The sequence below is a fragment of the Mandrillus leucophaeus genome, unplaced genomic scaffold (assembly GCF_000951045.1).
Source record: "Mandrillus leucophaeus isolate KB7577 unplaced genomic scaffold, Mleu.le_1.0 Scaffold117, whole genome shotgun sequence".
NCBI lineage: Eukaryota > Metazoa > Chordata > Mammalia > Primates > Cercopithecidae > Mandrillus > Mandrillus leucophaeus.
The window spans coordinates 1412956-1440477 of NW_012099987.1; the positions used below are offsets into that span (position 1 = coordinate 1412956).

At 42.3% G+C, this 27522-nt stretch overlaps 1 protein-coding gene across 5 annotated transcripts in view; it reads right to left on the reverse strand.

Annotated features, from left to right (window-relative positions):
• The window catches only part of BLNK (B-cell linker), a 77619-nt gene extending 50883 nt beyond the window's left edge, over positions 1 to 26736 (reverse strand). For 4 of the 5 annotated variants that reach the window (XM_012000108.1, XM_012000120.1, XM_012000113.1 and 1 more), the window contains exons 1-2: positions 26501 to 26736; positions 2830 to 2895 (exon numbers count right to left, since the gene is read on the reverse strand). In XM_012000108.1, coding sequence (XP_011855498.1) covers positions 2830 to 2895; positions 26501 to 26547 — 113 coding nt within the window. In that variant the 5' untranslated portion in view covers positions 26548 to 26736. The remainder of the gene's footprint in view (positions 1 to 2829; positions 2896 to 26500) is intronic. The other variant, XM_012000129.1, reaches the window with a different exon arrangement.
• Positions 26737 to 27522: the final 786 nt, after the last annotated feature.

The window sequence follows — 27522 nt, forward strand, 5'->3', positions numbered from 1 at the left end:
AAAGTCTCTGGATAGTAAACTAGATCTTAGAAAAAAAAATTACCTTTTATTATTTCAACTCTGAGAAGCATGCCATAAAGATGTGAATGCAAATCATAAGGAAGACTTTAGAGTATATATACACATGGGGAAAATTTTCCAACCCTGGCCTAATCAAAACCGACTTTTCTCACTCATCTTTCTTAAAAAAAAAAAAAAAAAGGAATAGTAAAATTTCCAAGAGCACAAACCACCTATTATCCATTATTACTATCATTTCATAAAAGAAAAGGAAGGGTATTTCACTAAAGGACTGTTGGCCACTGAACACTAGGAATAAAAGGCGTAGTTGAACTTTACTCTGTAGCTGGCTGCTGTGCACAACCCCCAACACTTCATGGTCCTTATTTTCTCACGCGGCCATAGACCAGTGAAAACTCTGTCACAGTTGTGTTAGGGAACCAGCGTGTTCAAGCATGCTTCCTCCTTTCAGGGTAGCACCTGTGGCCTGGCTTGAAGTAAAAGTGTAACTGCAAGTCACTTTGAGCTAAAGGGCCCCTGATGTCACCCGGGGTAATGACTATGGTGGCCATAATTTCTAGGCTGAGAAGAACATGGTTTGTCATATAAAAGTGCTTTGGTCATCCAGTGGGCAGAATATTTGAAATAGAGGCTGTTAGCAAAAACTTGAGCTCCACAGCTGCTATAAATATGACTGGCCATGGAATAGAGAGACACTCTATGCAGAGGCTTCATGTTATTGAGAACTGCTGTATTGTAAAACTGGCAACTGGGGGCATGGAATAGAGAAACATTTTATGTAGAGGCTTCATGTTATTGAGAACTGGTGTGTTGTGAAACTGGCAACCAGAATTGCTAGTGATTGTAACAAAGACTGTCTCAAAAAGAATAAGATTCTATCTGTAGCAGAAATAATAAGCGAAAATCATCACACACCTCTCCCAGTCACCAGACAGAACATGAAGCCAAATTCTCCTCCTCTGTAAGATGACCACCACCTCACAAGCAGAAGGCTTGTGTTTTATGTTTTGTGATGATCACTTTTGCATAGAAACTCATTTACATTTCATAGTCTGGAAATACCACCAAAAGTCATTTCTTATTTTTAATTTCAGCATACATTAAAAAGAATAAGGATGCTGTTTTGAATGTATAGAGAAATGAACTTCTATAAACTATTTTTTGGTCCAAAATTTGGGGAGAAAAATTTGGTAATAGCAGTCAAAACTTTAAGGACACAACTCCTTCTATTTGGAAATTTCATTTTAGGAATTTAGCCTACTGGTATATTCAAGGTCTGCAATGAACATGTATTAAAGTATTATTCATGACATTTAAATTGGAAGAAACAACCAGAGAATTTTGATTGCTATTATCAAATTCCTCTCCATAAATGTTATACCAGTTTAAATTCAAATCCCCCCTTAAAGATGACCACCAATATATAGCTAGTTAATTGAATTGTAATACATTTAAGGTAGACTATTAAATCATCTGCTCAGAAAAGAATGTGGTTAATTTTTATTACTAACAAATAAAAATGTCCATGAAATAGCTTAAGTAAAACCAACAAAGCAAGTTGGTAGAATGGCGTATGCACTATGATACCATTTATGACAAAAATGTATGTGTATATTATGTACAATGGCAGTGTATGTATATTTAAGCACACACATACATACATATATACATATTTATACACACATACATACATATATATACACACATTGAACTTACCATGACAATGTCCCTTTCTGGGGAGTGGGTTAAGATGGAGATATAAGGAAATGGGAGATTTTGACTTCATATAATTCTTGCCGCTTTAATATTTTTCCCTGGTGAATCTGTATTAGTTTTATTTTAAAAATATAAAGACTTAACAGAATATCATTTCCCATTTTCTCTTGAAAGAGACTTATCTACTAAGGCATATAAGACCTACTAAGGTACGTACATCTACCTTAGATTTTGAATAGGAAATGCAGATATGTACAATTTTTATTCTCTTTTAAAGAAAAAAGCTTAAGAGTTTTTGATGTACAAGGAGTTTTGAGATGCTAGCTTTCCCTCTCCAAGTGCCAACTGAAAAGTTCATTTTAAGGTAATAATTCAAAAAGCAGAAATCAAAATATAGAAAACTGGCTGAGTGCTGCGGCTCAGGCCTGTAATTCCAGCACTTTGAGAGGCTGAGGCGAGCCAATCACCTGAGGTTGGGAGTTCAAGACCAGCCTGACCAACATGGAGAAACCCTGTCTCTACTAAAGATACCAAATTAGCCAGGTATGGTGGGGAGTGCCTGTAATCCCAGCTACTTGGGAGGCCGAGGCAAGAGAATCTCTTGAACCCAGAGGTGGAGGTTGTGGTGAGCTGATATTATGCCATTGCACTTCAGCCTGGGCAACAAGAGTGAAACTCCGTCTCAAAAAAAAAGAAAAAAAAAAAGGGAAAACACATGGCATCTTGAAGAAGCTAGGGCTGTGTTTTATAACTTTTCATTTGGATTTCTCCATACATGTGTTCATAGCCCTTAGCTAAATGGTTATAGAAATGATTTTCCTGCTTTGACATTTGTTAGGCACCTTGAATGGGCATAGCTCACTTTCCCTGCAGTGAGAAGGAAAATCAAAGTCCACTGAGTACCACCGCACTCACTTGTCCTGTTCCAGAATGTAGACCCAGCCACCATGGATTCCAGCCAACAATAAAGAAGGGTTACGTGCTAAAGAGGTTGAAACTTCTCATCCAGGTAGCAGAGAAATTCGTTTTCTTCCATGTAGCACATGTTGACTTATTTTATATAACTAAGTATTTAAAGAGAGTCAAACTTACTTTTTGATTTTATTCATTATTCCACCTTCATTGTTTTTAATATCATGGACCATCTTTTGAAGCTGCCTGTAAAAAACAAAATTAAACATAAGATACTAATAACCAGCCTGACTTTTTAAAAGAAGTCTTCTACTCTTCTCAAATACAAAAAAGAAGGGGGACGAACTCTACCAAAACAACCTCCAACCAGGATGAATTATATTGTATTTAATTAAATTGACCATCTGCTACTTTAGCAAAGGAGAAGCATGACTGATTCTATAAGGACTGTGGTCACTGGGCTATGTACCCCTCTGTTGGGATGTCTGGGCCAGTCTCAGGCTGTGAAGAAAGATATTTTGATTCCTTGCTCATTGTCTTAGAGCATCTACATTACGAAGATAGGTGCTACTCTGTGGACACAGAGAGGCTTCAATCAGGCCCAGGATTCTTTTTTGTTAAATGTTAGTAGGTAGCATCTATTAAAACTTCCATTTAAAAGTTACTCCTACCTAGGAGTCATAAAGAAAATGACTATTAAATCTGGCTGATATTTGAAACTTCTGTAGAACAAAAAGTAATATTGAGGCAGGAGAATAGGGTCTGGAGGCAGGAAACCTAAGGCCAGTTTGCACTGACTGCCTAGAACTGAATCAAAAGGAAAACCCCACCTCTCCATGCCCAAGCAACAAAAAGATCAGAGGCTACTACCTTTGCACTGTGTTATAGATGAAAAATGGAAAGTGCCTCTGATTGGTCCTCTCCTGTAACCAATCAGACTGGTCCCAGGCCAAGTCTTCCTGTGTAACTTCATACCTTCACTTCAGCCTCTGATTGATCACCTTCTGCAACCAATCAGACTGGTCGTGGGCCACTCCTTCATTTACATAGGATGTAACCAAGTAACTAATGGGAAACCCCTAAAGGTATTTAAACACTGGAAAATTCTGTAACCAGCGCTCTTGAGCCACTTGGTCAAGCCCGTTCCCACTCTGTGGAGTGTACTTTCATTTCCATAAATCTCTGCTTTCATTGCTTTATTCTTTTGTTGCTTTGTTTGTGCAGTTTGTCCAATTCTTTGTTCAAAATGCCAAGAACCTGGAAGACTGGTAGTCAAAACCCTCCACTGGTAACAACATATACAAAATCAAAAGATAAATGACATGCTGGAAGAAGTATTTGCAGTATATAGTAATAATAATAACAACAACATATTAGGTTGCTGCAAAAGTAATCACGATTTTTGCCACTAAAAGTAATGACAAAAACTACGATTATTTTTGCACCAGCCTTTCTTGATTTACAAAGAAATCTTACAACTCAATAAGAAAAAGAGAAATAATTCAATAGAAAAAATGAGCAAAAGATATGAACACACAGCTAACAGAAAACAAATACAAGTGGCCAATAGACCAATGAAAAGATATTGAACATCACTTGTATTTAAACAAATCTAAATCAAAACAACAGTGAGATGTCTTTTCGCCTATCAGACTGGCAAAACACAACAAGTATGATAATATCCAGTTTCGAGAAGGTAAATTGTTACAAGCAATATCTGTCAAGATTTAAAATGGTCATGACTTTTGACTCAGCAATTGGACTGCTAGGAATTTGTCTTAAGAATATGGTCACAACATGATGTCAGTATATACATATAAGCATGTTTATTGCAGCATGATGTGTAAGAACTCTCTAATCCTCCCTGCTTCTCCTGCCCTCCCCACAGCCATAACTCTGAAAACAACCCAATGCTCATCAATCATTAAAAAGGAACTAGTTAAAGAAATTCTGATAGATCCATGCAATGGAATGCCACAGACCCCTAAAAAAAAGAGGAATATACATCTATATTGCTGCCTGGAACTTCTACTTTCTAAAAAGGGGATTATTATTTTATGATGTTTTAAAATATTTGAATTTTTATAGCATATGTATATATCATTTATATTATCTGCGTTATATAAAAATATGGAGAAAAATGTTATAATGGGAGGATAGGGCCATGTTATGTTTTCCTCATAATAATTTTATGACTTAAAAAATGTATAATAAAATTTCACGTGGTTCTTCCCTGAAAGAGTAGGATGTTTTAATTCACCTTTTAGGTAAACTCTTCCTTTCTTCCAAGAAAACTATTTGACTGGACCCTTTAGATAATGAGCTGTACACAGCTATTGTTCTTATAGGAAATGGTGATTTCCCCATAATCTTGAAAGCAGATTTTTCTGACTCTGGGAGCCAGGCCCTGGGATAGGTAATAGAAATAATTTAGCGTAGGTCTAGGAAACTGTTGGTTGAGGACATCTGGGAGAAATACTACCTTGGTCCTTTGTGAATTTAGAACGCCCATGCAGTGGAAGAGTTGCTTTTTGGTGTGGTGGTGGAGCAGTTTAGAGGGTAAGAGGACAGCTTGTCAGAAGAACTCTGCCTGGGCAAGCCTGTGGGTGTCCTCTACCAAGTGTTAATTTAAGGCTAAACACTGCAGCGATGCTGGTGGTCTGCCGGGGCTGCTCTACTGAGGGCAGGCCCTCTAGTGCTTAAGGAGTGGAGTGAGATTTACTGGATAGGGAATTGGGAAAAGGAAGATGCTTAAACGTAAAATGGGAACTTAGAGTGCGGATTTTGGGGAGATCTCTCTCCTTCTAGGGCTAATGGCTGTTAGGCACTAGAGTGCTGAAGAGCACAGACAAACCTGAGGGATTTTCAGTGGTGGGCGTTGGGGCGATGGCGGGGTTGGGTGGTAGTCCTGAATCTGAGGCTGAGTCTGGGCCTCTGCTCTGAGAAAAGCCATAGCCAGAGCCATCGCTAGCTGTTTTCAACCATATAATCCCTCTCCGCTGTCCCTGAATCTTCAGTAAGATCTTGTAGTAGCTTCAGCCCGGCCTCAGCTGGGCCTTGGGGAAGAGAGTGTTCCACAGGCATGGAAGGGTGGAGGGAGGACAGGCTGGAGGTTGGAGTAGAAGGTTAAGAGAAACTTCTTTGGGGACACCCTTAAGGCTGCATCTTGGAGAATTATCTGCATAAGTGAGGGACCCACTGAGAGGCCCATGTTCAAATGTATGTGTCAGGGTCTGGTGCCACGTCATTGTAATTTGAGTCACATAGGAAATGAGACCACATTTTATACTCCCTAGCTAGGGAGGCCAGAGGCCAGGCACACTGATGATACAAGTGTAAGAGCTCAGGGAAGAGCCAGACACATATTATGGGCTCAGTAGCAGAGAGAAAGGATGGTGGAGAGACACACAGAGGTCCCTCAGATGGGCCCTTGAGTTGCCTCAGAACTCTACAGTTTTCTAGAATTTGTTCATGTATACTCCATGCCAAACCCCTTTCTCCTTTTCCTGAGGAACTATAGAGAATCTTTGAGATAGAGGAAAGAAGGAAATGAAAATAAGGGGTCTGGCAGTGGGGAGAAAGAGAGATTGAGAGAGAGATGGGGTTGGGGGAGAGAAAGAGAGAGAGAGAGAGGTTGAAGTGGACTGATTGCAAGGAAATTCAATGATTTTATATGGAGGGCAGAGGGCAGCTCTAGTTGTAAGCTGACTATAACTGAATGGAGTATCTTTAACCTAAGTTAATGCTTAACCAGGTCCAGGAGCAAAATGAGCCAGCAGTAGGGACACAGGCAGAGTAATAGGGAACGGGGCCAATTTGCATAAGTGATTTTGCTGTGGATGTAAATAAACAGATGCAAAATGTTGCAAAAGAATTGGATGCAATTTTGTCATTTGCTCAGTTTGGCATTTGGTGCTTCTTGGCATTTCCTAATTACTTTTTATTGTGTATTATTAGAACTATAACAATTATACTATGTAACTATATCATAGTAAGTTACTGAAGTGTTACATAAACTATACTTTTTAAAGTGGATGCATAATAACAGTAGATATTTACGGATGCATGTGATATTTCAATACATGCATACAATGTGTAATGATCAAATCAGGGTAATTGGGAAACCCATCACCTCAAACATTTATCATTTCTTTGTGCTGAGCACATTCCAAATCTTTTCTTCTGGCTATTTTGAAATATACAATAAGTTATTGTTTACTATAGTCACCCTAGATAAATTATACTTTTTATATTTTAAAGTTTTCTTCTCTCTCTGTGTCTCGTTTACACAAATTCTGATGTCTATAGACTGCTTTGTTACAGCTGCCAAACTTCTGTGATCTGGGAAGACATAGTGACCCCAAACCAAGATTTGCTGTGATGCTCTTAGCTCATTATGTCAACTCTGCATGCATCTGGTGGTGCACAGTTCTGCTGCTCTCTAGTATTGGCCATTGTATCTTGGAGTGCTTTTTGCTCCTTATTACAACTTATAACACATGCCATAGCAAAAGAACGCACAACTGGCTGTTCTAGGAGGGGTTGTTCTGGATTCAAACAGTAATCCTTTTGCTGACATGAGTTGTGTGTAGGTAAAGATAGGTAAGGCATAAAACAGCTTCACTTTGATTCTCTCATTCAGAGATATCCTTCCATGGTGGGAAGATGGATAATACAGTCACAATGTCCTAATCTTCTAAAGTCATAGAGAGACAGCCATGCTCATGTAACAAAATAAAGTGAAGAACAAAGCTTATCTAATACATGTTTTAAAATATATATTAATATTGTAATTTTAAGTGGTATGGGCATTTTGGTATTTAAAAATGGTGAGCAGGTCATAAAAATAATTATAATACTTGTATAAACTGAATCGAATTTTATGTTCTCTCTTTTGTTTTTAATTTTCAAGCTTTTGAATTAAGACACGTAACTGAGTCACACTGTAGTAGTGTGACCTTGGGTAAGTCTGAATCTTGAGAGATTTAAATTCCAGGATGCACTGAGAGTAGAAAAGTCACCATTTGAAAGTTACAGCAGTTTTTTGCCTTTAAAGTGCCTTGCTTTAGAATCTGATAGACTTCAGGAGGGCTATTGGACCACAGCTGGCTGGGCCTGGAGATTCTCATTGGGTTGTCTGTGGTGCATCAGAAAATCTGCATATTATTATTATTATTATTATTATGAGACAGGGTCTCACCCTTGTTGCCCTGTTGGTGGGGGATGGACTGTCTTTGCTGTCACTCATCCTGCAAAAACTCCAACCTATAAAAAGGATGTGAGAAAATGAGGATGTAGCAGGCAGGCCTCAGGCTTGGTACTGTGATGTTTCCTGTCTTCCCAGGCCCTCCTGGTTGTTGGTCCCTGTGCTGCAGGTTGAATAGAGGAATCTTCTAGAAGGATTCCCATTGAATAGCCTTCCAATTTTTACTACCCATGCATAAGATGCACAGATTTTACACAACTAAGATCACTCTTGACATTTTGAAATCTGCATGTTCCACTTAATATATTGTGAATATTTTCATAAGTGAGCAGCATCCTTAGGCTTTATCTGTATCTTTCCTTCCTCTGCAAACTGAGAGGCTTTTAAATAGCTGAAACTCTGATCTAAGTAGGTGTGACTAGAAGCAGTGAATCAGGACCCCTCAGCTTGAGGGATTAGAGAGATTACCAGACCACACGGCAAACTGAGACCAGGAGAGGCAAAGGCTGTGTGAGAATAATTGCCGAATGTCTTGTTTCTGGGAGCCTGGGATCAAGAGGCTTGGACCTGAGGGGCAGAGAGGGAGGGAACAATCTCTGGTTCCCCCTTGTGCCTTCAAACCCAGCCTCTCTTCCAGATCACCGTCTGAAACAGTGTTTTCTGGAGTAAGGTCTAAAGATTGCCTGTATTTGTTTATTAAAAATTCAGATTGCTGGACCCTAAACCATATCAATAGAATAAAAATTCCAGGTAGGGCCCAGCAATCTGCATTTTGACAAATTTCCTAGGCCTAGTGACTCTTATGCACACAGAAGGTTGAGAGCCATTTTTAAAAGAATTAGGCCAGGCCAGGCGCGGTGGCTCACGCCTGTAATCCCAGCACTTTGGGAGGCCGAGGTGGGTGGATCACGAGGTCGGGAGATCGAGACCATCCTGGCTAACGCGGTGAAACCCCGTCTCTACTGAAAATACAAAAAAAATTAGCTGGGCATGGTGGCGGGCACCTGTAGTTCCAGCTACTCGGGAGGCTGAGGCAGGAGAATGGCGTAAATCCAGGAGGGGGAGCTTGCAGTGAGCCGAGATCCGGCCACTGCACTCCAGCCTGGGCGACAGAGAGAGATACCGTCTCAACAACAACAACAACAAAAGGCTTAGGCCAGGTTTATCCCCCTGTAGGCTAGGTTTAAATGGAAAGAGGAAAAGAGATGACTTCCCAACCTCCAGAGTATCGTCCCCCATCCACCATAGCCTGAAATAGCTTTAACAACAAATCTTACTGTTTCCTCCATAATGAGTGGCCAAAGGCTTACCCAGGCATTCTCCCCAGGAAAGGAAAGACACTGGCAATGGAATCTTAGTCAATGGTATGATGTCTGCTTTCAACAAGGGGAAGACAGCAGAAGGAATCGGCTGTGGTTGCCAATGGCCAGGCATTCACCTTTACCTGGACTCAGATTAATACAAGTAGGGCACAGTGATGCTTCCAGCCTGCCTGCCTTCTCTTCCCAGGCAGCCTGGTGTCAGAGCAGGGACTCTGACACCAGGAGCTGAATGTATACAGCCCAGCCTTCTTCAGTGAGTCCTTTTTTTTTTTTTTTTTTTTTGAGACAAATTCTCGCTGTTGTCCCCCAGGCTGGAATGCAATGGCGCGATCTCAGCTCACTGCAACCTCCGCCTCCTGAGTTCAAGCGAGTCTCCTACCTCAGCCTCTTGAGTAGCTGGGATTACAGGGGCATGCCACCACGCCTGGCTAATTTTTGTATTTTAATAGAGACGGGGTTTCACCATGTTGTCCAGGCTAGTCTCAAACTTCTGACCTCAGGTAATCCGCCTGCCTCGGCCTACCAAAGTGCTGAGATCACAGGCGTGAGCCAGCTCACCCAGCCCTTCAATGAGTCTTTTATGAATCGAAGTTTAGACCTTACATCAACTGGTAGTCTTTCTACATCTCCTTCTTGGATGAAAAGGTAGGTTAAAGAAATGGTCTTGACTTTGGCTGTACATTAGAATCACTTAGGGGACTTTAAATAATCCTGATACCCAGGCCTTGCCCCTGACCATTTAAACCAGAATCATTGACTCTCAGGGGATCCAATGTGCAGCCAAGGTTAAGAACCACTGGCAGTGTTATCAGGATAGGAGAACTTTGTACATACCCCAGGGAAGATCGTCTGGCCGAGCGAGCACAAGGAGAGGAATCCATAGAGAGAATCCACAGAAAGGTATCTGCAGGCTGAGAACAGCCCCAGGCACGTAGAAGGATAAACAAGTTCAGGAAGGATGGAGTTGAAGGACAGTCAAGCTCTTCCACGGCCAAGAGGGCATGGGGGGAGGGCAGCTGCACGCAGATATTTTGGCCAGATCACCGAAGTTGTCCAAGAAATTACGTATTTTACAAAAACACTTTTCCAATAATTTATATTAAATACAGGAGATGATTTAACAGATAATATTATTTGTAAGAAGTTTTTTTTTTTTAATTTAGTAGAAATAAGATCAGAAAACATCTTGTTTTCCTTGTAACTCTAGTGCTGTCACAGAGGACAATGAAAGGCAGGTTTCAGGATTTTTTTTTTTTTTTTCATTTGTCTTTCAGAAAGGGTGGAATGCAAAGCATTGCTAATCAGAGAAAATCCCTGTTTAATCTGCATGTAGGAATGGATTAAAGAGTGTCTCAGGTGAAACTGACTCTTTGTAAACAAACTGAACAAATAAATCCTTCCTTCTTCATCCCCTACATCTTAACCTCAGGTCCAGTTCTTGAGTTTCAACCAGTTCACAGGGCTGGTCCTCCTCTCTGAGCCAAGATCTAAGCCTACACTTTCCCCTTTACAACAGGAAAATGCAGCAGCTGGCGGCGGGGTCCTCCCACCCATGCTGTGAGGGCTTGTTAGGGCCTCTTTGAGCAAGTGTTTCTAAAACCCAGATTTCAACAGATCACTCCCTCCTCAAGAGTGCAGCAGCTCCCTGGTGTCCACTGAATCAAGCCTGAGCTTTTTGTCATGGCTCAGAGTCACTCAGTCTCACCCTGAGCTCCATGCTCATATAGAAATTTTATTTTTGTTACTAAATTTTAAAACAGCTCTATGATAGAAAATTGAAAACTGCCAATAAGAAAAAGGAAAAGGGCCGGGCGTGGTGGTTCACGCTTATAATCCCAACACTTTGGGAGGCTGAGGAGGGTGGATCACTTGAGGTCAGGAGTTCAAGTACTGCAGGCACCCCTGGGGGCTGCTGGCTCAGCCTTTTGCTTTATCCACATATACTTGGGTATATCCTTAGAACATCTGTGCTAATACAGTTGACCTGGTATCTCCAACTTATATGTTTCTAAAATCAGTTTGGAGTAGAAATCTCTATAATGCTTTCCTTGGCATATATAGAAACAAAAATGTATCCATGAATACTTTTTACTATCAATGGATTTTTAAAAACACTTTTTTAAACTTAAAATTCAAATAAATTTAAATGCATTTAATTTAAAAATAAAAAAATTAATGTTCATCATTAGGTCTGCTGATTCTCTAGTTGACTTCCTCCTTTTTTAGGTGTTTAATATAATTGACTCTGGGTTTCTTTTTAAGATGCTACTCATATAGTATATTTTATTTTTGTGACTAAATTTTAAAACAGCTCTATGATAGAAAAATTGAAAATTGCCAATAAGAAAAAGAAAAAGGGTCAGGCATGGTGGCTCATGCCTGTAATCCCAGCACTTTGGGAAGCCAAGGAGGGTGGATCACTTGAGGTCAGGAGTTCAAGACCAGCCTGGCCAACATGGTGAAACCCTGGCTCTACTAAAAATAGAAAAATCAGCTGGGCATGGTGGCGCGTGCCTCTAATCCCAGCTACTTGGGAGACTGAGGCCTGAGAATCGCTTGAACCCAGGAGGCAGACATTGCAGTGAGCCAAGATCACACCACTGCACTCCAGCCTGGGTGACAGAGTGAGACTCCATCTCAAGAAGAAGAAGAAGAAGAAGAAGAAGAAGAAGAAGAAGAAGGAGAAGAAGAAGGAGAAGGAGGAGGAGAAGGAGGAGGAGGAGGAGGAGGAGGAGGAGGAGAAGGAGGAGGAGGAGAAGGAGGAGGAGAAGGAGGAAGAGAAGGAGGAGGAGAAGGAGGAGGAGTTTATAAGCTGGCATCCTTGGATCTTCAGGCTTGAAACTTCTGAATGTTCTTTAACCCTTTCTCTCTGTCTTTGGCTCTTCATCTCACATCTCCAGTCACATCAAAAGGGTGAGGAACAGCAGCCAGGTATCAGGAACAGCAAGTGCAAAGGCTCAGAGGTGAAACTGTCTGAGATGTTTGGGGTTCAGTGAGCAGCTGAGAGTGGCAGGAAAGCAGGTGTTGAGGGGATGTTTACAAGACAAAGATGAGACCGCAGGGAGCAGAGTCAGATAGTCAAGGGATCTGTTAGGCCAGGGAGATGGGGGTTACAGGCTTCCTGCTGGAAGCCCTTGGAGACCTTTCCTCCGGGTGTGTCATCACGAGGGTGGAAGAATGGAGGAGGACCTTGGCCTGGAACAGTGGTGGCTGGAACACCAGTATAGAGGCAACCCTGCCAGGCCCAAGCCTCAAACTCATGACAGTGTGGTACCAAAGGCAATGGAATAACACTAGGAGTGCCCTGTGGGCCTCAGCTGTGCAAAAGGACCAACAACTCTCCGAGAGGACATTACTGAGACAGAGTGCCATGTTGGCCATACTGGGGCCTGAGACAAAATAAATCAGCAGGACTGATTCTGTCTTTGTTTAAAATTCCAATAATTTCTTCATCATGGATTGGTGGGCATTCATTTTGATTTTTAAAATATTATATTAAATACTATTTGTATCAATTTATTGATGGGGGTTACCCCTTAAAGTTTAATGTCATGATTTGCTGTTTTATACAAGACTCATTTTGTTTTATTCCGCAAATATTCAGTGTGTGCACACTGGGCATGGTACATGCAGGCCACAGAGCTAACCTAAACACAAACCCTTCCCTCTTGTAATGCAGGAAAGGGGCCCCTTTCACCACCTTATAACATGACAGAAACCTTCTGGCCTATGTGAAGCCAGGGGACAGATATAGGCAGACTGGATAATTCTCTGATTCACAAAAAACATCCTCCTCTCGGGTCACTTCTGTCTTAAAGCTGAAGTCTTTGGCCACCAACCCATCGTTTTGAAGCAGCATGATACTTTTTAGTGACTATCCTGTTATTTGCATGCAGCAGGACTCCTATGACAATTTCCCCCCCTCCACTCTTTCTAAAGCCTTGTCCATTTCTGGCCCCAGCTTCCTAATGCTCACTTCCTCCAGCCTGGCCTTCCTATGAAATAACAGCAATTATATTTAGATTTGTGAATTCAGCACTGGAGGCTGCTTCCTTCTGGAAAGTGAGCTCATGGTGGAGCTGGCAGAATTTTGACAACTTTGGCAGTCCCATGGTGTGATAATGTGAACAAGCCCCTCAAGGTCGAGTTAGTGCCCTTCTCCTCCATTTCACATATGCAGATACTGAAACCCAGAGAGATCAGATATCATGAGTGTCTCAGACTATACAGCAGACTCCGAATTTTCCCTATAATTAAGGTAGTCACAGAAATTTGTAAGTGAGAGAGACTGGGAATATCCTGGGTCAACCTCCTCTTATACCAAGGGAGGAAATTAAATTCCAGGGAAATTTTGTGATTGCCCCGAGGTTAATGTAATTGAGGACTCCTCCAACTCTTTTAGTCATACCTCTTCCTTCCCTTTCCACACACGGCTTGAGCCCCCTGCTAGAGGAGAAACTTTTCCATGGCCAGAGGTACCCCCTACATTCTTATGCCAAAGTTCAGAGCCATGATTATAGTACAAGCCCAGTAAGCCACTGTTGAAAGAAGCGTCATGCATGCCAGTGATCAGACTTGGAAAATCAACAATGGTAAAAGCCAGCATTTATTGAACATGTACTATGTTCTTGGTACTTTGTGTGCATTATCTCATTAACCCTCACAACTACCCTGTGAGGGAGGTTCTATTATTATTCCCGTGTTTATATTGTGATAAAAAACACATTGGCCAGGCGCTGTGGCTCACGCCTGTAATCCCAGCACTTTGGGAGGCCGAGGCAGGTGGATCACGAGGTCAGGAGATCAAGACCATCCTGGCTAACACTATGAAGTCGCGTCTCTACTAAAAATACAAAAACTTAGCCAGGCGTGGTGGCAGGCACCTGTAGTCCCAGCTACTCAGGAGGCTGAGGCAGGAAAATGGCATGAACCCGGGTGGCGGAGCTTGCAGTGAGCCAAGATAGCGCCACTACACTCCAGCCTGGGTGACAGAGCGAGACTCCGTCTGAAAAAATAATAATAACAAAAAATTTACCATCTTAACTATTTTTAAGTGTCCAGTTCAATAGCATTAATATATTCACATAGTTGTGGTTATCCCTATTTTTATAGATGAGAAAATTAGACTCAGAGAGGTTAAATAATTTGCCCAGATCCTACAGCAAATAAATGACAGAGCTGGAATTCGAAATCAGGTCTGACTCCAGAGCCCATACTCTCAACCCACTCTGGATGATACAGGCTAACTTGTTTCAACTTGGCCCCTCACCAGGGCAGGTGACTGGCTTTACCACTTACATGCCTCTCTGGATACCTCCCTCTCCGTCCCTGAAGACAGCATCCATTCCCTCTACCAGCCCAGTAATCTTTACTGTGACACATGTGCCCCTACCCCTGGCTATTGGTCCCCAAGGTTAGACATTTTGCTAGAGTGGAGCATTGGCTCTTAAGGGCCTGTTTCAGACTTTGGGAGGAAGAGGGAGAGTAAAATGAGGAAGGTACAGATGGCAGGAGAAACAGGAAGGAGAGTGGGTAGGGCACGTGGGAGGCAGGAGAGACTGCGGTAGCGGCCCTCTAGGGTCTGGAATGTGCTCAGAAGTAGGGTGGCTGAACAGAGCAGTTGGAAGGACACCACCATAATCCATGCATCCTTTCTCAACATCTGAGACAGAAAGGCCACCTGAGGGTCCTGGAGTGGAGGGGCTGCGTTCCCTTACACACCAGTATCTTGCTGCCAGGGCTGTTTCTTACTATCTACTTATTAACTGTATAAAGTAATTTATAAGTTTCTCCAGGCAGTTCATACCCTACCTTTTTTTTTTTTTTTTTTTTTTTTGCTTGTTTCTTTTTTTTTCCTACTGAGATCTGCAAATATTTTGTGGTAGTCTTTGGCACGTCTGAACGGCTGAGCTTGGTTATAAGCAGTCAGAAATTGGGCTGACTTGGCACAAGCAGGAGTAGGGATGATTCCACTAATACCCTGTGTCCTTCAAAAACTCCGGTAGGATTTACCCTATCGGAGGCAGTTAGGCATCAGGTACACCACCCTGAGACTGATGAGGTGGCAAGGAAATGAGGCTATACCTGCCTTAAGAAGTTCTTAGAAGCTTTGTCACTTGATGTGACAGCTGAAATTGGCATGGCTCTTCCTCTCTCTGACTTTAGGGGCCAGTGGTCCTTGAGGCCTCCAGGGATACAACACTTTCCTTTCCTTTAGCACATTGGAACGCTTGCTGAACCCTGCCCTCACCGCCCACCTGGCCGAGGTCTTGGGTAAAGGGAAACTTCCTCATAAAACTACATAAAAGCAGACTGCAAAAACCAAAAAGTTAAGGGAGACTCCTGTGTTCATAGACGACACAGACTCTTGGGTTTGGAAGAACGCCAAGAGGTCATGTCGTTTAATCTCTTCACTGTGTCTGACTCTGATGTGCTCATTGTTCTGACGAGGTGCTGACAGCTGCACTGTGCCTCTGTTCACCGTCTCTCCTCTACCAACATAAAAATGTGAAACTGACGTCTCTTAAATCAAACCAGCTGCCAATAGGTTTGTAAAACCAAGCGACTGATAAGTAGTTCTAATCATGTTTCTGAAAATGCAGTTCTACATAATTCCAAAAAATAAAAGTGTCTTAAGAATTTCAATACGTTCTTTTAAAAATTAACTTAATGGGGGAAAAAGGAACTTTGGCTATATCTGCATGGCATGATATATATAGTATTGTCATCTACTTGTCCTGGCATCCATTTCTGCAGCTAAAAGCAAAGATATTTTCAGGAAGTAAAGAGTGATTTTGAGGGATGGCATTTCTCATACACTGAAAAAGTTTGACCTAGTTAAATTCTTCTTGGCTCTGAGAAAACAAAGATATTGGAAATGTCTTGTATGTAGGGTAGGGGTGAAAGGAAGCATTGTAATTCATTAAAAGCATCTAAAAATGTTTGTCAATAATACATTTAAATAAAAACTTTGAAACAATATCTTTTTTTTTTTTTTTTTGAGACAGGGTCTCACTCTGTCACCCAGGCTGGAGTACAGTGGCATGATCTCGACTCACTAAAGCCTCAACCTTCCTGGCTCAAGTGATCCTCCCACCTCAGCCTCCTGAGTAGCTGGAACTACAGGCATGTGCCACCATGCCTGGCTAATTTTTTGTACTTTTTGTAGAGACAGGGTTTTGCCACGTTGCCCAGACTGGTCTCAAACTCCTGAGCTCAAGGGCTCTGCCCATGTCGGCCTCCCAGAGTACTGGGATTCCAGGCATGAGCTACTATGCCCGGCCAACAATATCTAATTGGTCAAAAAAATATATAATCATAGATCCCCAAAATACACTCGTTTATAGTAAATATAGGAAATTGTTTAATTATCAAATTTTAAATTGTGGTAAAACACACATAATGTAAAATTCACCATTTCACCCATTTCAAAGTGTACAACTCAGTGGCATTTAGTAAATTCACAATATTGTGCAACCACCACCACTAGCTAGTTCCAGAATATTTTCATCACCCCTAAATAAAACCCCAGACCCATGAAGCAGTCATTAGCAATTTCAAAGCAGATTTTTGAAATAATTTACTTTTGAGGTATTTTCGTGAAAGCGTTTGTTTTCCTTATGCTAAGAGCTTGTTAACAGAATTGACCCTAATAGGTAGCATCGGGTATATTAAGCTCAGTTATCTAAGATTGGTTTGGCAACTGTGACGATCTTTGAGTGTGAAGATGATGTGAAATCAGAAGTCCTGCCATGGTAAAAAAAGGGAACTTTGACCCTGAACATGCTGTAAAGATCATCTAAAAGCCAAAATCATCATATATATATATATAGGTAGAGAGTTCATTTTTTTCAATGATTTTATATTACATTTGCCATTTTCTTTTTTGAAATTATAGTTCTTATGTTTGTATGTGATTCTCATAGTTATTTACACTAAAATGAAATACTCTTTCCCTCCTGGTATGTTCAATATTGAGTAGGGACATTAATACACTTTTTATGCTTAAAAAATTATTTTTCATACTGAAGCTTTTTATACTTTGAACCAAGTAAGGTTGTAAAATGAAGGGGTAAAAAATGGAATGGGGTTGGGGGTCATTTCACTCTAGGTATGAGCTCAGGCTCTCTTGTCTTCTACTCCAAGCACCCTTGGTCATAGCCTCCCTCTGGGGAACTCCCGTTTACTTAGGTGTGGTCTCCCACCTCTGGCCTTTCCCCGCTTCTTATCACCATGTTCCTGAACAACGTTCCATTTATCCAACTAGATTATTGATTGGACCACCTCTGTGGGTGGGTAGGAGAGCTCTCTGCCTCCTTGGTCTGAGTTGGTTATCAGATAAATGAGTCCTGCGTGAGTGCTAGTGACAGATAATGACTCAGTGCCTGAGCCTATTGCACTTAATGATGTTTAATTTTGAACAGAACATTGAGACACTGCGGTATCCCACATAGATGCCTTTCTAACAACACAATCCAGGGCACCAGGGAAACACAGACCAGGAGGGAGGGGGCATTCATTGAGCTCTTACTCCCCAGTATATAGAGGTACCGTTCTAATATCCCTGCTTTGTGTTATATATTATTGAGATATTATTATTCCCATTATTCACATGAAAAACCCGAGGCTAAAAGGGATTAAATGATCTTCTCAAAGACCACGAGCTGGTAAGTGCAGAGCAAATGTTCAAATCCACGTCTGCCTGATTCTTTCTTTTCAGTAAGACAAAAACAGCTTCCAGGGGCACCTCTTAAAATACCACGTTGGTGCTGTGTGCTTGGTCTGCATATAAGACCAGCTCTGCTCTTCATAATTATAACTCACTCTCAGATTACATGAACGATTGTGGGAGCATTCTTTGCAAAATATATAGCAGTAGGATATCAGACATGCCTGAGTCAGTGTGGAATTCAAGTTTGGGCCTGAAACACACAATTGCCTGAAATACTGACAGCAGGAATCCTCAGAAGGCTTTCTGACTAGTAAGTGACTGCTTTTTTTAATTTTAAAACAAATGTCTATGAAAAGCAAAGAACACAGACAAAGCCTGAATGTTACATTGGCCAGTAAATTACACAGGCAGACATGGAGGGGTCATTCTAGAGCTTGAACAGGTGACCTGGCCTCTCTGGGCCTCAGGTTTCTCACCTGTGGAATAAAGGGGCTGGAGAGGTGTCCTTTCAGTCCTTGCAAGGCAAATCTCTGTGCTTCTCCATGGAAGCCTGTGTCTCTGCACATTGTAGAAGCAGGCAAGGCCCGAGTCCTCATGGAACCCTGACCAGCACTGGCTACATAATTTCTGGGGCCCAATGTCAAATGAAAATGCAGGGCCCCTTGGTCAAAATTGTTAAGAATTTCAGGACTGCAACAGCAGAGCATTAAACCAAGCACAAGCTCTAAGCACAGGACCCTATGCAACTGTACGGCCACACGCCTAGGAACCTAGCGGACCTGTGCTGCGTGTTCCCTATAATGTGTCAAGGAAGGGAATCTGGAGTAGGTCTGGGGCCCCCAGCCAGCGTGGGAGGTGGAGATGCTCCTGGGGTAATGAGAGCCTTCCTTAGGAAACTGGCCAACAGAGAAGTGTAGCTCAGCAAGCAGTCACCACATGTCCCTCAGGCTGGCTTCTTTGTCTTGCTTTTGAAATAAGCATTGAAATAGCCATGCTGGACTGAGGGAAATGGTCTGTTTGGAGGCCTAAACCATAGTGCTGCAAAAGGGTCATGAAAACATCACGTTAAAAAATAAGGCTGCCGGTGTAGCTTCCAGTGGACTGACTCCCTTTCGGAAGGGAGGTGAAGGCAGGAGAGGTAGGAAAAGGTGGTGAGATAAGGAGGAGGAGGGGCTTGTGGGGAGGGCTCTTTATGCAGGAATAGACAGCCCTCAGCTGTGGAACGAAGCACAGGGAGGCAGGAGGTGAAGTCAGACTTTCTTGCTCATTGCTACATGGAGACAAATACGCCGGTAATGAGGAGGCTCGACACACAGTCAAGAGGAGCAACCTCCTGAGAGGGTTTCCACTGCAGCAGCCAACTCCAGTGTCCAGTGTCAGCCCAACATAAAAGCCGCTTCCCTACAGCCGGGCTGAGGAACCCTGAGGTCATGTGGGACCTAGAGGATGGCAGCCAGCGTCACACTTCAGGGTTCTCTGCTCCCTTTATCTGGAGCAGGGACTTGGGTGGAGGCTGGAATTCCACCCCATCATCAGGTGAGGCCCATTTCTGGAGCAACAGGTGAATCATACTCTTAATTCCTAATAATGTGCGTGGTTCTTAGGGGCCTAGGAAGCCCAGCATAAATGTGGAATGAAAAACCTAAGGCTGTCTTTGAGCGTTTAAACCTCAACATCTGACAGAGCAAACACAGAGAAGCAAGGTCACCCTAAAGAAGCAGAATGTCCCCAAATCTATGAGATTTAAGGGGGACCCGATGGAATGTAATCACCAAGCCAGAGACACAGGGTGTCCAATGGGAGGCAGTTGCGGTACCTCCCTGACCTCCATTCTGCAGAGATGGAGTCTTGGTTAGGTGGACTTAAAAGGCTTCCTTAGTGAGGCTCTATCTACAGTGGGCAAAAGCACCGCAGCCCTGCAAGCCTGCAGGCAGGATTACCCAAGAGCCTTGAGCATCTGACATTACAACAGAGAGCACAGGCTCTTCTGAGCACAGGACCCTGGGTCCCTCACATAGACCTCCTCTCATCGTTCCTAATATGCAGAACAATCACACAAAGCATTTCCTGAGATCCAGATACAATCAAAACCAATTTAAAGAGTTATTTTGGAGAGGGGCAGGGGAGACATAGAAATGCTCAATAGAGCTGGAAAAAAAGTCTTCAATGAAAAAGACTGAACCCTTAAAACCTACCCATCAGTTTCAAAAAAATATATACACATTGGCCACAGGGAGACCAGACAAGACAGGGTGAATCCTGCTCCAGAAACTCGCCCAGCTCATGGAAGAATTATTCCAAATACATGCCTCTTGGACACTGCCACCAAATTTTCATATGTAACCAGGAAGATTAAAGGATGGACAAGCAAACGGATTTCATCTCTCCTCCACCAGCTGCTTTGTCTTTTATCCAATGTCTTCAGGCAACGTATTCTGCTACAGGACAAGCACAGTGTGTGCACCTCTGTCCAGAATTTGGCCTTATTATTATTATTGTTATTGAGACATGGTCTCATTCTTTCACCAGGCTGTAGTGCAGTGGCACGATCTTGGCTCATTGCAACCTCAGCCTCCTGGGCCATCCTCCCATCTCAGCCTCCTAAGTAGCTGGGACTACAGACGCATGCCACCACACCAGACTAAGTTAATTTTTTTTTTTTTTTTTTGGTAGAGATGGGTGTCTTGTTATGTTGACCCGGCTGGTCTTGAACTTCTGGCTCCAAGCAATCCTCCTGCCTCAGCCTCCTAAGGTGCTGGGATTACAGGCATGACTCACTATACCCATCCAGAATTTAACCACTGGATCAGACTCACCAGCCCTTGAATTTCTTAACGGCTGTGTTATCACATAATATGCTTTTTACCTCAACATTAAGAATTTCCACTCAAGATTTGCTCAGTCTACTTGAAGAAGTGGAAACAGACTATTTATTCCAAGATGATCTTATGTCTGGAAATCTTTTCCTACTCTCACTTTTCTACCCAGGAGAGATCAACTTATACCTCAGTGGTGCATATAGTTCATGGGACCTAGTTTTGTTTGACACAACTTTTTAAAAGGAACAACAAATTGAAATGCAGGCCTGAGGATTTATTGCCCCTCCTCTAGGCACTCCCTCACCCAAACCATCCCAGACAGGAAACCCAGTGTGATGTGAGCGAAGACCACAACAATGGCAAAGATATGTATTGCCTGTTCTGAACTTTAAATACATATTGTCACTATAAGCAAATAGAAATGAATATTTGCTTACTGTTCTGAAGAGAACATTCTACTTAGTCTGACTCGGGGTTTCTCAGCAGTGGCACTATGGACATTTTGGGCCAGCTGATTCTTTGTTGTGGAGACTGCCCTGTACAATGTAGGATGTTTAGCAGCATCCTTGGGGGCTAACTATTAGTGTCTGTAACACTCCCCAGTTGTGACAACCAAATGTTCCCTAGGAGACAAAATTGTCCCTGATGGAGAACCATTGATCGAAATGATCCAACTGTATCTTGCGGGAGGCTGGGGAAGAATGCTTCTGTGGAGTCTATTAAGAGGCCAAAGAAAGCCAAGTGTTTTCATTTCCCTAGAACAAGCTATCCTTTAATTTCTGTCTCCCTTTTTTTCTTACTCATATAAGGCCTTATTTGAAAATGAACCAAACTGATAAATTCTCCAAAGAACAGATGGGGTTAAATCATCTGTAGGGAGAAAACAAGAGCTCATCTGTAAACATATGCCTGAAGAGTTTGGCACAAGCCCAGTGCCCTTCAATCCAGTAATCTAGGAGGCAGGGCTGGAAAATAACTGTGATTTGGTCCTTGGAAACCTAATTGATTGTATCATAGTCCATTTGGAAACATGTTATGTGAAGAGAAAGGTGTTGTTCAGCCATGGTACACAATCATTGGGTCCAGAAGAGAGGTTCCTCGGACATGTGGACTCTGGTTTAGGGTTTTCCTGACATAGCCATGCCTGGAGTGGGTGAGGAAGTTGCCTTGCGTTTTCTTGACTGATGACTCTGAAGTCCACTTGCACTAAGCCAGTTTCTGCTAACGTGGCTCCCATGCGGCTTGCCCATAGGAAGAAAGAACCCTTTCCAGCTGCTCTGGAAGAAGAAGAGAGATAGCAGATGACCACTGAGCATGGGTGGGTTGAGGTACTGGTGGTTGTGTTTGCTTTTCCTTGACTTGGTGTACTGACTAAGTGGCAAATACTCTTCTGGGAACTTCAGTCCATGTTTTCTCACTTCGTCTTCACACAAGTCTGTGAGGAAGGCATCTCTAGTTTCGTTTGACAGCTGGGAAAACTGAGGTGCAGAGAAACTGAATGGCTTCAGGATTTATAGCTAGTAACTGGCCATTAGAATCAGCCCTGTTGGGCCCCAATGACATGGTCCTTCTAAATATATCAAGAAATATTTCCTGAAAGTCCTGAGATAAAATGGTAGCCTTTGAGAATGTAACATATGTCAAACATGGTCTTTGTGCTTAAAGGATCATAGCATCAGAACTGAGAGGGACTTTGGGAAATGTTCTCATTTTGTAGTTTGAACCAAACAAATGTAGGGTACATGGGGGAGCTGAGAACCTATCCTGGATGTTGTGGAAGAAAAGGAAAGAAAAGGCATATATGGAAGAGCCATAAAGAAAACCTGCAGGGTGTGGTAGGTGAGTAGGTGTCAGTTGAGGTGGAGAGGGAAGGATGAGTCAGTGTGAGGGCTGATGAGGATACCATCAACCAAAACAGGGAGGATCTGAGAGGCAGCTAGTTGTGGAAAGGTGAAAAGAAGGTGAATTTGTTTCTGAAGAACTGAAGCAGAAAAATCAAGGAACTAAAAATTCTAGTTGAAAACTCCAAGCCCTGAGAAGAGAAGGCATGTCTCAGAATCCATCAAATAGGGTCTCAGTGAGACCCCTATCAGGAAGACCCAGACACCCACAGTAGGGCTCTGTCATGCTTAACATTATTAGTCACTTAGATGAAGGCAGAGAAGGAATGTTTGTCACATCTGCAGTCCATGCAAAGCCAAGTGTCACAGATGTCAGAATCAATAGACAAAATAGTCAACATAGCCAGAAAGAAGAAATGGAACCAACATGAAACTTATCAGGGATCAATGGAAAGTCCCTGTTTATCTTCAGAAAATCAATTATACAGCTATAGAATTAGAATAACAACAGTAATGATATTAATAGCTACTATTTTAAAAATCCAATAATCACTATATGCCAGTTGCTTCACAGAAAAATTTGTTTAAACCTTACAATAGCCCTACGACGTTGGTACTGTTATTATTGTCTTTATCTTACAGGTGAGGAAACCAAGGAGATTAGGCAATCTTGCCTAAAATCACATAAACCTTGATTTTTCTAACAGAAAAATGCCATACTCTTTAACCAATAAGATAACTGGGGAGACCCGATTTGACCACACTTGTGTCAAAGACCTTTTCTAGTTGTAAAAATGGGCAGGTACGTGTTTGTTTATGCTACAAAGAAAAATACACAAGCACAGATGATGAGTCAATTGGGAGATTATTAAAAACTAAACATTTCATTTTCAAGTTAGTTTTACTAATTTGAAAAGGGATATTTGCAAAGTGATTCAGGATTGTAAATTTTGAAATGTTCCCCTAGAAGGGTGAAATTTTTATGATCATAGGAATGTTTACTGTGGAACGATTGAGAACCCAGGCCTAGCCGGGTTTCTGATGATATCTTTACCTCATACGATTAGGGGAAAATCATGGCTAGGAATCAACTAAGAGACTCTGAGTGTCTATGTACTCCGACTAACAGAGAAGCCTACTGTAGCAGTGCCTCGGTGGGAGCAAAAACATGAGAATCTGTGCTCACACCTCTCTGTGGTCACAAGCAACTTAGCCATCTCGCTTATCTCTATTCCGATACAGCAGAAACTCTCAAGGTGATGACCCATCCCCAAATGGGTTCATCCAGAACATTCCCTTTCTCCTTCATTTTGAGAATTCCTTGTCTCCTTCCAATCCTGCATGACCTCCTTTCCTTGGATGACTCTGCTTCCCCTCTCCTTCTAGTAATTCCTTCTTCTCTACTCTCTTTTCAGTCCTGGGAATATACTCCCTAGATCAAGGTCATTCCTTTCAGTTCCCTGGATGAACACTCACTGTCTTTCTATTTTTGTGGCTAAGAATTTGAGCAAATTCTCACCTAAGCCTAAGAGTATAAACATAACTGTCCACTTTTGCTGTCGTCTGGTGCCAAATAATTATGTTGTTAATCAACCTCCAGAATTGATGTCAACCAGTCAGGATACAGGACACAAATCACAGGAGGAAGTATTTCATCTATTAACTGCTCAGCATCCCAGCTATCTAATTATGGAAAAGAGTTAAGATGGTGCTTCGAGCCCATTTAATTTACAATTTCATTTCTTTGAAAAGTTCCACGTCAGCAGTGTACATTTTATCACGTGATGATTCTATAAAGACAACTGAGTAATCAAGTGGGAAAAAAGTTACTTTTATGTAAGCAGATGAGTGTAGTATATGATTATCCGTGGTATAATTTTGGTTTTCTATTCCATAATCTATGGTTGTATATTGCCCATCAACTGCTCTGTGATCAAGCTGGACTTTGTCCCAAAGGGAGGAATCATAAAATGATTTAAGTTCTAGCACCTTTACTTAAATTCCCATCTGGATTCCCTGAAAGAGAATACGTCTCTGTATAGTTCTACATTATGATATATGTCTGAAGAAAACATTTGGAATCCTCCTGTTCATTCAGAGGAGGGTACCTAGTTTCTTTGCCACGTCTTTCTTCCCTCTCTTTCCCTCTTCCTTCTCACTGCTGTGCCCCAAGTCCAGGCCTACAGCCCTGGATGCTTGGGTTACTTAAGCGCTCCTCCCTCCCAACAGATCCCTGCCTCCAGTGTCCCTCCCACTCCAACACATCCTACCAGACTCCTTTAAGCCTGCTGTCATGACATCACTAACAGCATAACCTGTTCTCCAACACTCCCTATGGTTAGGGCCCTCACCACCCTTTGCAACCTGGACCTGCCCTATGTGTCCAATTATACCAGGACCTTCAGGTCCTACATGCCCTACTCTATAGTTTCCACTAGACAGAAAACTTTCCTCACCATCCCACAAATGGACCGTATGTGTGTTAAGCTTTGAGTGACAGCCTCTGTACTTCCTGCCTCCCAGCACATACCTGTTTCCTCCAATTCTCCAGTATTTTATAATTTTACCCACCTCTCAAAGCCTACTTCTTAAATTATCTTCTCTATGAAACCTCCTCCTGCTACTCTAATTCTCTTCTTACATTCCTTCAGTCACTTACAGCTTCTATTGTATCATCCCTGCCCCTCATGAGGGTGTAGCTATTTGAGACCAAGGGCAAGAATGAGGTGCCTTCCTGTCCCGTCAGTGCTGATCACACAGCAGAACTCAACAGCATGTTCTTGAAATGGTTGAATGCAGTTGATACTGCCTACTGATCCCAGATCATTGGTGCATATCACATTACCTTTTACCAAGCACCTCCTAGGCATAAGACCTGTATTCTAGTGTGAAGGGCTGTCCCTCTGCCAATTCCAGACTTTCTCTTAAATATTGTCTCAAAAGCTTCAATTCTCTGGCTCCTTGTTATCTGGGATTACTTGTCTGCTACACGTGTCACATCACCCCCTGAACATTTGGCTAAGTTCCGATATGTAGTCAGAATAGAAAACACTCCCTGAGTGGAGGGGAACATCACACACCGGGGCCTGTCAGGGAGTTGGGGGCCAGGGGAGGGAGAACATTAGGAGAAATACTGAATGTAGATGACGGGTTGATGGGTGCAGCAAACCACCATGGGACATGTATACCTATGTAATAAACCTGCACCTTCTGCACATGTACCCCAGAACTTAAAAGTATAATAATAATAATAAAAAACTGTTTAAAAATGTGGGAAAAATACCCCACTCCCTGAACTTTAAAAGTTTCAGTCTCTGAAAGCCATGATGCCATTACAATGAGACAAAAAGATGACCTTCAAAAGCAAAATTTGGGGAAGTTGTCTTTTCCATAGCTCCTTGACTCATGCCCGTGGGGCCGCTTCTGGTTTATTCCTTTTTAAGAGGCTTGTTATAGATCATTGTTACGTTGACATGAGGGTGTTGGAATGACAGATCTAATCCCCCCAAACACACTTGTAATATACACCCACAAAATAAATGAGACAATAAAACGATGAATAACAAATGATTACAGCTATCCTTAAAATTAAATAGTAACCTGCAATAAAATGGGTGAGGACTCAGTTTAGAGAAACCCTTCCTTAGAACAGTTGGTTGCACTCAGACTCTGAACGTTGACCTTCAGTAGAATCTAAGTCCTTGGTATTTCTGTTTTATTATCTTTCCAGAGCTTCATACTTTATTGTAAGAGGTAGCTAAAGCAAGTCTCTCTTGTTCCTACACATTTCTTTAAGAACTCAGTCCACTTCCCTATAGCAAGTGCCACCCAATGCTTTCCCTAAAAGCTCAGTCCACTTCCCTATAGTACGTGCCACCCACTGGAAACTAGCAGAGCATTCCAGGATTTCAGTATTTCTGAGATGCCATAAGAGCATTGGGGGAAAAAAAAGGAGATGAAGAAGGGTAAGTATTGGGTAGGGAAAATCTTACCTCAACTTCTGACTGGCGGGGACGGTTATTTTATTAAGCTTGTCCATTCTGTTTGGTAATTGTAAGAGACACGAATAAGTGTCCAGTGGTCACGTCAGCAGTTCCTGGCCCTCCTAAGGAGCAGCATGGTAAGCCTCTGGTCTCAAGGGTTCCGGCCACTCAAGTCTGACTTCTGAGAGTGCAGGCTGCTGGCAAACACCCCTGCTCTAGGGAGAAGTAAAACTTGCCCGAGCACATAGTCAAGTTTCATGTTTCTACATAATCATGTGATCTGGATAGCCAGCCAACTTGATGATTACTCCACGTTCTGTAAACTTTAATAGTGAAACCTACTGGGCATGCAAATTTCTTTCCAGCTGCTTTCTTTTACAATCAGATTTGTAACAAGGTTGGGACAAGTTTCTGGCTGGTCACTACTTCCTGTTTGTCCCAAACACATCTAGTCTGTTTCCAGCAGGTGCATGCTATAACTGGGAACTTCCTGGGCTCAAGGAAAAGCAGAGTAAACAAGTCCATCTGAACCTCTCTTGGAGACTTTCTGCTTATTTGCATAAAGTCATGGATAAGCTTTTTCTACTTATAGAACCATTATATAAAAATGGCATTTTTGTGCTTTTCCCTCCCCGCCCCTGATGCGAGCAATATGTTTAAAAATAAATATCAGGGTGGCAGTGACATGGTGGTAACAGTTTACTCAGAGAATTAGAGTCTCTCTTTTTCTGGAGCTCTATTTAAAATGGGATGGGCAATTCTCTGTTCATCTGCGGGTAGGGATGGGTGACCCAGGAAAGGGGAGATGAACTCTGTCGTAAGATGTGCAGCCTCCTTATTGCCTGGTAGAGTCAGGAGTTACCTTGCCGATAGCCAGATGCTTTCAAACAAACCAGGATGTACCCAAAAGTCAGATGAGAACAAATCTAACAGTTTCACAACAGTGCAATTCCTACATCAGGCCATTCTGAAGTCCTAAAAGCAGAATGCCACTCCCCTCCTTGCATTTGCCTCTTCCTGTCCTGTCCACC